The sequence below is a fragment of the Protomyctophum bolini genome, assembly GCF_963924005.1.
Source record: "Protomyctophum bolini genome assembly, chromosome: 4".
Taxonomy (NCBI): Eukaryota; Metazoa; Chordata; class Actinopteri; order Myctophiformes; family Myctophidae; genus Protomyctophum; species Protomyctophum bolini.
The window spans coordinates 45,373,149-45,384,927 of record NC_137865.1 but is presented as its reverse complement, the minus strand read 5'-3'; the positions used below and the strand labels follow the sequence as shown (position 1 = coordinate 45,384,927).

Below are 11,779 nucleotides of genomic sequence, written 5' to 3'. Positions count from 1 at the left end.
GAATTATGGAAAGAGGACAGATCCTGCTGTTCTGCTGTACCTCTGGGTACAGCAGAACAGCAGGATCTGTCCGGGAACTGCCCATAGATCCGAACTAGGACTGAGACAGTGATGGGTGCAGAGAGTAGCCTATTGGGGGCGGCAGTGGATCAGTGGGTAGAGTGGCCGGTAGAACAGCCGGATGGGAACCACAAGGTTCCCAGTTCAATCCCGGCTGGGCTCCCCCAGAGTTGGTGTCGAAGTGCCCTTGAGCAAGATGCCCAACCCCTAATTGCTCCCGAGGTTGGTTCCTTGCATGGTTTCCTCTGCCGTCGGTGACATGTACGAATGTGTGTGTGTGTGTGTGTGTGTGTGTGTGATGCACAATCTATGTAAACTATCTATGTATAGCGCTTTGGATAAAAGCGCTATATAAATGCACCATTTATCCTTTTATAGCTGTGGACCTGTGGTATATTGTATGAGCATAATTAATGACCCCATTTGCCATAATAGTCACCTGCAGGTTGCAGTGCACCGTTCCTTATAGAGCGCCGAAGTCCTGACGTCACTCGCTCATCCCCTGGTTCACGGAAGTAATCTCACTACGGAGAATAACACAGGGTCATCTTAAAATCACCAAAAATAAACAAAGTGAAATTGTCGGGGAGGTGGCTCTGTGTCGTTTATGAAAGTTTTCTCCGTTTTTCAGTTCTGATTCTTCATTATCCATATGAGTGAAACGGCCGGGATGAAATGTTAATTTTTCAAACACAGTTCTTATACGAGGCGATCTAAAATCCTCCTATGGGGATTATAATGCAAATAATAAAGTACATGAACCCGTGGACTTGTGCCCTCTACCGATATCGACGTCAGACTTGGGTGCTCTATAGTAGAAGCGAAGGAGTGACCTATACTGAGGAGGCACAGACAGTATAGGTCAGTACATAGACAGAGAGAACGGCTGATGAGACAGTGACACTGGACAGAAAACAGATGGCTAGGCAGGCAAAGAGAGCAAGAGAGACACACAATCAAATCAATATCTCTAAAAAACATTACTTCATAAAGTCACCGTCTAGCTTGTCCCGAGGTAAACCTTTGTCTTATAGCTCTTGGTGTAGCAGATCCCAGATCACAGTCCCAGAGAGCTGCTTGTGCACGAAGCCGTTTGTTGGAGAAATCAATGTCTAATTGTGTGACTATTGTATCATGGTGACATTATGCGCTGATAGTTCAATCCACTACTCAGCGTGCTGCACAGCATCATTCATAATTGATCGTTAGTAGATAAAAAGCTATTCCCCTTTGCTCTGCATTCATTATTCATGATCACACTGTACACATAATACAGTCTCTTGAAAAGTATCCCCTGGCTGGCTGTCCATGCTACACGGCATGTTATGGCCTCCTTCTCTGACACACAGCAGATTATTTAAAACCTAAGAACACGACGTACCCCAACACAAATAAGCACACCAAAACTGTTTCATTCCTGAAACACAGCTATTGTGTTGTTAATCTGTTGCCAACAGCAACACAGCCAGGAGTGCCCACCCCGACCGTGCAAAGGATATCTCACACTTTTGTCTCCATCTAGTGGGAGCAACGTGTAATCACAACAGAAGCACTGTCATGAGAGAACATGTGGCCGTGGCGAAGTCCTACAAAAACATGGACAGCCAAGGTGTTTTACAACTACAGTAATGCTAGAACATAGCACAATGTATTGTCCAAAGACATTATGATTCTCACATTTACCTGTTTATTGTAAAGACTGTTGAATACAAAAAACAGAAAAAAAACATGGTCAACATGGTACAGTATGGAGGCTAAGAAAGGTAAGAAAGGAATAGGCCTGGGAACATAAAAAGGGAAAAAAGTCAAATGTACTAAACAAACAAAGTGAAATTCTTATCAAAATACATACATAGATATTACAGTATAATATGCAACCTAGTATTTGAAGGGGAAAAAATGTCTCGTCTGCGAAGCACTGCAGTGACGACAGCTGAAGAAACAAGTCACTTTGTCTCCAAACAGTAACAAAGCTCAGAAACATCAAATGGTACGTAATGTTTTTTTTTTTTTTTTTTCACCCAACCAAGTCAGCATAAAACAGTCTACTCTATTGTCAACTTGATGAATTAAATTCACAACATGTTTCATTACAGTCAGCCTCACTTCACATTCTCAGACATTACTGTGCAGTTCAGTTAGCCTGGAGGATGTGGGAAGTGTTTATACAATATAACACATTCAGGCCCATTTTCCACCAGGGTTGAACCATTTTGGTTATTTTTTCCCCCGCCTAATATTGAACAAGTTCAGAGTGTTTCCACTGAAAATGAATCGGTTCAGAACGCTAACAGTTGGTTCGGAACTGGAACCCCAAAAAATGGCCGCCGCCGCCGGTTCCATGAGAGCACCAAGGTTCCAAGAATCTAGAATGGTTTAGTCAGTGGAAAAGGGGCCTCAGTGTTGGAAAGTAAACCAAGTACATTTACTCAAGTACAGCACAATAAGTACAAATTTTTAGGTACTTTTATTTTACTTGAGAATGTCCATTTCTCAATACGCTACATCTCAGGAGGAAAAAAATATGGTACTTTGTACTCCATGGTATTTGAAAACTTTTAGTTACTTTGTAGATTTAGGTTAATAATACAATAACATAACGTATTCCGAAATAACTGCTTTGCAGATCAGCTATTACGGAAAAGGTTGTAAAAAATGTGTACATTTACTTGTAAAAGAGTATTTCTACGTTGTGGCGTCGCTACTTTTACTTTTTACTAAAAAGGGTCTATTGGTTGCTGTTCCATTGTAGCAAGTGCACTAGCACTTGCCTAGTGACCTTGAAAGGCATCATAAACAAACAGGCTCAGGGCCGTGCAGAGAGCACTTGAGCCCTCTCAAGTGCCGTTTATGATGCCGACTTTTGGGTTTGATCTTTTTGTGGGGTCCGTCGTCCCTTGTGCCATTTCACATCATAAATGTAGTGGGCCTACACGTTGGATGTGTAATACTAATGGAGCACGAGCCATTAGCATCAGACACAATAACTTGGCCCATGTCACTAAAAAAAAAAGCAATATGTTCTCATTACAATGTCTTTTTGTAAACATTAAAATATATTATATTGATATTTCTTTTACAGCCTGCCATTTGTTTTTTTTTGGGGGAAAAAGGGTCACTTTGAGGCAAAAGTGGCTTCTGTACATCATCTTTCAGCAGTCGGCCGTTGTGTAAGACAATTATGTCTATCTGATTGATGAGCCGAGTGAGACGGCTATCCTAAGATTAGTGCTACATGAGCTGAAACAACAGGGACACAGTAGTACAGCATATAGTATTAAGAAATGTATAAAACACATGTATTTCATTATATAGTATGTCTGAGTATTTGTGTGATAGTGTTTTAGTAATTACACAGAAGTGCCATTTAAAAGTGTTGGTTAGAATAGATAGTATAGTTATACAAACTTCAGTCTTTTGAGACTGCTAACTTATGCCTGGTATATATTATACAACTTTACGCCAGAGCATAGTGTTTAAACAAAGCTGAAATCTGGAATTTATTTTAATGAGTAAAAACACTGTGACCAATTTGTATTGTATATTAATATAATATCACTAGCACATAATGCAGTGGTCTCCCTACTCTTTTGTTTATACCCTGGTGTCGGGTAGGCCACCTGCTTGGTGGACAAGTAGTGTTGTCTTTAAAAATCTATCTATCTTCAAAAGTTCAAATCCCAGGTGTTACGGTTTCACTTTTCCAAACTTATGGATCACAGCTTTACGAGGTGCGACTTCTGAATATCACTGCTCTTTCTGTTCCTAAAGGGTGTGTCTATAGCTAGGCAACTACAAATCTCAGGGAGGGACTAATCATTTCAGGACTCCCTCACAACTTTTCACGATTCCAACATCTCCGACTGATGAGTGTACCATGAGGTCCCTAGTTTTGGTAGCCAATCAATCTGTAGCACACTGAAATAAGTGTGCTGGTGGCTGGCTCTGGCTGGCACGGCTCAAGTCGGCCTTGTTGAGGTACCAAAAACAAGCGCTTGTCTTCCACAGCCATAGTAGGGAAAACAATACTGGTGCCTCAGAGCTCTTTGAGGGGGTTCCAGGGGGTCCCTAAATTATTGATAGTTATGAACCAAATGTACCCTTACAGGTTACAAGAGTTATGGGGGTCCGTGGCCAAAAGCACACCAAACCGGGGGGTCCTTGATATTAAAAAAGGTTGACAACAACTGATATAGTCTATAGTCAATGGGTGGTGATTTTCTTAAATTATGTGAATGGAGGCAGAGGAAGAGTTGCAGTCGTGATATTACTCTAGTCTAGTAAATTATCTGCGACAATAATCTCTGTGTGTCCTCTGTTGTCCCTTTTCCATATCCCATTGTAGAAACTAATTTAATCTCATGAAAATATGACATGTACTTTCCTGAAAAGGTGCCAGGATTTTTTTGCAGGTCACTATTTCTGGGCTATTTCTGCTCTGGACTGTAATTTCTATAATAGTTTGAGTAGACAACAATCTATCGCAATTAACTTCCTCCCTTTTCCTCATTACCTTCCATCTTTAATCATCTCCTCCGGTCTTCTCTGCACTCCTCTCGTCTCTCCTCCATGTTCCAATGCTCAGCAGAGTCACTGCAAATCCCCCATTAACCTGGTGTCAGGTTCATTTGCTCCCCAACCGTTTACCTGGCCTTAAAACACAACTGCATTATCTTCATCATCACTCTCATCATCACCATCATCGTCGTCGTCGTTTTAACCACATACTTTTGATAACTCATAATCATATACAGTAATATAAGAACCCCCCCCCCCCCACACACACACACACACACACACACACACAACGGAGTGGCTCTTCCTAGCAGGGATGCACATTACAGGCACGGATCTCCTTCCTGTCCTTGCAGACCGCCGTCTGAGCTCTTTTCTTCACCACCATGAAGCGCTCCTGGATCCCCCCGGAGCAGGGCTTGGTACAGTCCGTCCAGCTGGTCCACGGCTGCATCCTGCAACCTGAGGGCGTACCAAGAACGCCGCTGAGTTAGTAGCAGTGGTCCAAAGTCACTAACTACATTTACTACAAGTAAGACGCGCAAACGCGGGAAGCGAACGCAGCTCGTACATATTTGGGGTTTTTTAAGATTTTTTTTTAAGTTAATTTTTTTTTAAGTTAAGTTTTTTTTAAGTTAGGTGTGTATGTGTGTGTGTGTTTTTTGTTTGTGATACAGCTGCGCCCTCTGGTGGCGGGCAGGTGGTGTAACAGCGGGACAGACAGACAGACACACAGACAGACAGACAGACAGACACACACAGACAGACATGATCTGCTAGATCTCATAGTTAGTGCTCACTGCGTTCGCAACAAGTACTGTACTTACGGTACAGTACAATTTTGAGTTATTTGTAATTTTAATTATTTATATTATACTTTTACTCCACTACATTTATTTGCACAGCTTTAGTTACTAGTTATTTTGTAGATTTGGATTATTACTACAAAAACCTACCTCAGCCACTTCAGCCCGATATATGTACATTTCGGGCCATTTGAAAATAGCCGATCTACAAGCTCACAATGCGTCGCATCATTTAACATTTTATACATTTGAAAACTTGCGAAGTGGGACCTTTTGCATAATGAGTACTTTCTACTTTTCGTACATTTTGATACCAATACTTTTGTACATTTACGTATTTTAATTTACTTTTAATTGTAGTATTTCTACATTGCAGTATTGATACGTTTACTTAACCCATTCTGAACGGGAACCCCTTGCATCATGTTATGCTTTAGCTATTGAAAAATAGCAGATCTACAAGCTCATATCGCGCCACCGAGTGGCGCGCTACGAGCTTGTAGGTCTGCTATTTTTGAAAAATCGAAGAACGACTGACATTTTTAGAATCTGATCTCAGGTCAGAATGGGTTGATCAGACCCAGTGTGTGTCCAGTGGAAACATCACATGAATCTGATCTCAGGTCAGAATGGGTTAAATAAAGAATGTGGGTACTTTTTCCACTACTGTGAGTTAGTAGGGACACAACATTGAATGACAGCAACGTACGGTAGGTATCACTACAAACAACATATTTCATTTATTTTCGTCAATCAATCTCTATCAAAGTCTAGAGTGGCCGCTATACAAAGTTATGTTTATCACGAAGACAGGAGATCAATATAAAAAGCAATCAAATCGCTAGTAAAAAAAAATATTGTTATAACATTATTCATCACACAACACTGACCTGGCTGCGCCTCCACAGCAGCATCTCTCCCCTGCTGTTTACCCCTTCTTCTCCTTTTCCCACCTCCTCCTCCTCCTCCTCCTCCTCCTCCTCCTCCTCCTCCTCCTCCTCTCTCCTCTTTGGTTTTTGTGCGGCACTTCCTGAGCTTGCATTTCTTCCTCTGGACCCCCTCGGGACAGGGGCTGCCCCCGAACCCGGGCTCCAGTTTCACCATGCGGCTCCGGATGGCGTGGCCCTTTCCACACGACTTGTTGCACTCGGACCACTCGGACCACTCGGACACCATGCAGTCGACGGCTGTCCGGGAGGCAAAAGAAAGTAAATAATAAGGCCTGATTTATGTTTTGTTTTTTGCACACTGGTGACATGCATCCGAAAATAGGTTATCTGTTTTCTTGCAACAGTGCAAAACTGTTGCACATTATAATTAAGCACATTGAGTGCCGCCTGGTGGACATAAGTGGTGGTGCTTGGGTGCCGGGTGATTTTAGGCTATTCCACTATGACGCATCTTCCATCAATGCTACCGAGCTAAAATGACATCCACCCTTGCTCTAGAAAACACCAATGTTCCCATCGCGCTCACCGGATAACCAGAAAAGACCTCCGATCTGTTCAACACCACGGACAGCGCATTAGTTTCTGAGAAAAAAGCGTGCAAAGGCGTAGCCTAAAACAGAAGCTAAGGGCTATTGAGAAAAAAGCAGTGCGGGGGCGGGGCCCTGGCAACCGTGCATAGCAACCGGAGCGGTTCCAAAAATGAATCACAGTGAGGCAATGCTATAGCGAACGCCTTAAGACGAGCCTGCTCGTCATCTGTACCCAGTCATTAATTTATAGGACAGGTAACATAATTATACTCCTTTGTCCATTCTATCGTTTCATTGATCCGTACGTGATTTGGAAAATATTAATAAAGAAACTTTGAGAAAACAAAATAATAATAACTTAAGGGACACTTCACCCTTTTTGCAAAAAGATATATGTTAATGACGTTTAGAAGCTTTAGATCACTTTCCTGGGGGTATTTATGTGTGTAATATGTGGTTTTAGATATTTTAGATTGTAGCAGTGAGCCTGTTGTCTCTGATGTCATGGACACTGGTCTCACTACCTTCCTGGACTACAATTCCCATAATTCTTTGGTGCACTGCTCCTCCTTGTTGCTAGGGGGGAGAGCTGTCTTACTGAGTCAACATGTAGTCCAGGAAGGAAGTGAGTCCAGTGTCCATGACATCAGAGACAACAGGCTCACTGCTACAATCTAAAATATCTAAAACCACATATTACACACAAAGACCCCCAGGAAAGTGTTCTAAAGCTCCTAAACGTCATTAACATATATTTTTTTGCAAAAAGGGTGAAGTGTCCCTTTAAGCATATAAGTGGTAGCCATATGGAGGACGATGAGAAAGAGGTCTTAAAACAGGTCAGTAGTAAAAATCAACCCCTGTCTTTTACCGAGTACGAGATCTCATGTGGAGTCACTTACGACACTCGGGCAGCATGCATTTCACTTACGACACTCGGGCAGCATGCATTTCTCCGTCTGCTCCAGCTCCTCCGCGCAGTCCGACGCCTCCGACTTCAGCATCCTCTGCCGCCTGCGCATGCCCACGCCGCACGTCACGCTGCACTCGCTCCACTCGGACCACGGAGAGAGCATGCACGGAATGGCGTCTGCAACGCCAGGCAGCGCATGACGTGGATTGAATGTATGCATGAAAACATTTTCCTTTACCCATTCAGGACGGGAATGTTTGAAGCATTATGTCTTTAGCTATTGAAAAATAGCAAATCTACAAGCTCATAGCGTGGCACTGAGTGCCGCGCTACAAGCTTATAGATCTGCTATTTTTGAAAAATCGTGAAAATGTCGTGGTTATCTTGGAATATATATTCTTTCAGAGCAAACTTTTTTTAACTCAGTGGCTGGATGTTAACCGCAAGGTTGCCAGCTCGAACCCAGGCTCCCTCAGAGATAGTATAGAGGTGTCCTTGAGCAAGACACTGAACCCCTAATTGCTCCCGATGTGCAGGTTGGTACCTTGCATGGTTTTCTCCGGCATCGGTGTACGAATGTGTGAATGTGTGAATGTAATGCACAATCTATGTAAAGCGCCTTGAATAAAGGTGTTATATAAATGCACCATTTACTATATAATATGCACCATGCATTACTCCTTGAACGGTCACATCAGGGTTAGTTTAATACGTTGGTTCCCTGGCAATGGCGTAGTAGTGAGTGATATCCAATGAATGTCTACTCACGACAGTCCGGCATCATGCATTTCTCCACGTCCGTCACCTCAGCTTTACACATAGATCCATCTAAAGGAGGCATCTTCACCATGCGCTCACGCCTCCGCATGCCCAGGTCACAGGTCACACTGCAGGGGTCCCACTCGCCCCACTCCGTCACCACACAGGTACTGGGTGCTGTCGGAAGGGCGCGCACACACGCACGCACAAACACACACACGCACAAACACACACACACACATATGTCAACTCGACATATTGAGCAACAGAGGGAGAAGGAGAGAGAGAGAGAGAGAGAGAGAGAGAGAGAGAGATGGATAGATCATAGATAGATGCAGTGGTTTCACAGCAGTGGTTATAATAATAATAATAATAATAATCATCATATCACCCTGACAAGCACTTGGAATTGTAGGAGTTGAGGCAATACATTGCGTTTTAATAGATAAATATTGCGAAAATACTTTTCAACTTTCTTATATTATTTGAACATTTGGCCAATGTTTGACCATGTTTTGTTGATTACTTTTGATGCAATGATGGTCTTATTTCATTTCTTTCAGTTATTAAAATGGTCTTAAAAGTCCTTAAATTATCACTTCACTGTCACTGACACCCCACCCCCTAACTTTGAGAACTAGTGGTTTACAGCATACAGTATCTGTGTGTGTGTGTGTGTGTGTGTGTGTGTGTGTGTGTGTGTGTGTGTGTGCGCACGCTCGCGTGCAAAGAGGCATGCACACATCTGCGCAGACACTCACACGACAACGACACTGTGTATCCCCAGTAACTCACAGCATTCGTCGTTGACCACACACTTGTCCGTCTCCTCCGTGTGGAGGTGGCAGAGGGAGCCGTCCTCCGGGTACTGCTTGATGTAGCGCTCTCTGGACCTCATGCCCATCCCACAGGACACGCTGCACGCAGACCAGCTGATCCACTCGGACATCATGCAGGTGGACGGCTCTGCCCGCACCGAGCCACCGGGGGGGAAAAGAACATTGGACATTTGAACAACAAAAGAAAATCCATTTCGACTTTCAAATTGGCTTCTTGTTGTTGACATTCTCCACTCAAAGCTGTGACCGAGAAAAAAAAGACAACAAAAAAAAAACACAAAGGGTGAATCCAAATTTCACTTGGATTTTTAATCAACATCAGTGGGTCAAACCCCCCCCCCCCCCTCCCTCCCACTCTCTCTCTCTAGACTGAAATCTCCAATGCTTACGAATGGTGGCATACTAAAGCAGAACTAAGTGAATAATTAATAGGAGTTTAATACAGTTAACACTGCCCCAAATTAATATTAATTGACCATTATATTCTCATGATGATCAATCTCCCAGTGCAAGCTATATGAGAGCACTTAATGAAAGCAAAGTCTGTCTCCGTTGTGCATCTTCTCCCCCCATTTGCCCTCCTTTTTTAATGTCTCCACCAGGCCGAAGGCATGGGGAGAGAGTATGTTTTGCACTCCGTCTGTGTGTGTGTATGTGTGTGTGTGTGTGTGTGTGTGTGTGTGTGTGTGTGTGTGTGTGTGTGCTTGTGTCTGTCCGAGTGTCCGTCCGTCTGTTATCAGCTAATCTCCGGCAACATTAACCCAGTCGATGCCAAATTTGCCTATCAGAGTATGGGGTCAGAATCCCATTGGCTTAGGCGGCGATTCAGAGTATGGGGTCAGACTCCCATTGGCTTAGGAGTAGCCAATCATGACTACGTCGTTGTTAAAAACTGGGCTGTTGAATGCCAGGTTTTCACCTGGCAAAAAGAAATACAGTAAAATGATGCATGTTGCGACAATAATAAGAGTGCATGGATGGGTGTGTGTGTGTGTGTGTGTGTGTGTGTGTGTGTGTCTGAGAGTGTCCTTGAGCAAGAATAAATAGTAAAGAAGAGTCAACATGGACCCAGCCAGGTCCCAATTAGCCTGGGGTCCACCTATGCTTTCTATGGCATAGGCAGCTCCCGGCAGGATCCTACGGGATAATCTAAACGCAGCTGTGTGACATGAGACTAATTAGTTGGGAGCGACAGAGAGAGAGAGTGTGTGTGTACGTGTGTGCGTCAATTTAACAAAGGTGCAGACGATCAGAAATCAGCAGAGAGAGTGATCAACGTTTGCGCTACTCTATGCCCGAATTGAAGTGGTCTCAGACACAGACTTTTAATTTTCTCTCCCTGGAAATAAAAACGTCTGGGTTTCGGCTCGGCCAGGTCCCAGTGGGATGCTTACCGTCCTCTGCGCTGCAGCCGGGGCCCATGCATGGCTGGAAGTCCTGCGTGTGGGGGCAGGGCACGGTGAGGTCCAGCTGGGCTTTCAGCATCCTCTGCCTCATCCTCCGGCCTTTGTCACACGTGGCGCTGCTGCACGCGGACCAGGGAGACCAGCTGGAGTAGATGCACGTCTCCGGTGTGTCATCTGGGGGGGAATTGTTTCATTTTCTTCAATTAAACTGAAAAGACAAAACTGAAGTATGTTTCTGGAGCCATGGGAAGACTGAAAAACTGTTAAAACGTTGGTCATCATCACAGAACTGAAAATAAAATGTTTGATGAATGAATGAATGAAACGAGAGCAAATATATATATTACCGGACGAAAAAAGTACATTCGTCATGTTCAGTAGACTACTGTAGCAGACTAGCGGTGTCTTTATAAGTCTCTCTAAAAACAATCGATCAGACGACTGCAGTTGATTCAGAGCGCTGCTGCCGGAGCTATGGGTCTTTACACTGGCTCCCTGGATCGACTTCAAAATACTACTGTTGGTCTATAAAGCTTTCAATGGTTTAGGTTTAGGTCTGCTTTCCGTCCCTATAGAATCAAAACTAAGCGTGTTCAGTTTTTATGCACCATCACATATCGTGAACAAACTGCCAGGAAATTGCAGGTATGCTGCAAAACTGTTCTTTTAAATCACAGATGTTTTCGGCTGCCTTTCATTGAGATAGTTTTTTTTTTGTTATTCTTCTGCACTCATTCTTCAACTCACAGTTTTTTCTTTATTTTATACTTGGTTCATAATTGGTTCTGTGTCCTGAATAGACACTTTATTAAGGAGATAATGCATTTCACTTATTTTTTCCTTCTCTTTCTTTTTACTGAATTCAAATAATGTGGTATAAATGTAATTATAGTAGTAGTTGTAGTGTAATCTATTGAGAAAGTAGGAAGACAGAGACAGTGACCGGGAGAGGTGGAGGGAGGGGAGCTGAAGTGATGTGACCAAGGTCCAAAACCGTTCAT

The 11,779-nt window shown here is 43.3% G+C and overlaps 1 protein-coding gene across 1 annotated transcript in view; it reads right to left on the bottom strand.

Annotated features, from left to right (window-relative positions):
- Positions 1–1,724: 1,724 nt before the first annotated feature.
- spon1b (spondin 1b) overlaps positions 1,725–11,779 on the bottom strand; it is a 71,548-nt gene continuing 61,493 nt past the window's right edge. Inside the window, exons 11-16 of the mRNA XM_080761553.1 lie at positions 10,767–10,952; positions 9,329–9,499; positions 8,543–8,710; positions 7,793–7,951; positions 6,272–6,568; positions 1,725–5,037 (exon numbers count right to left, since the gene is read on the bottom strand). Coding sequence (XP_080617679.1) covers positions 4,883–5,037; positions 6,272–6,568; positions 7,793–7,951; positions 8,543–8,710; positions 9,329–9,499; positions 10,767–10,952 — 1,136 coding nt within the window. The 3' untranslated portion in view covers positions 1,725–4,882. The remainder of the gene's footprint in view (positions 5,038–6,271; positions 6,569–7,792; positions 7,952–8,542; positions 8,711–9,328; positions 9,500–10,766; positions 10,953–11,779) is intronic.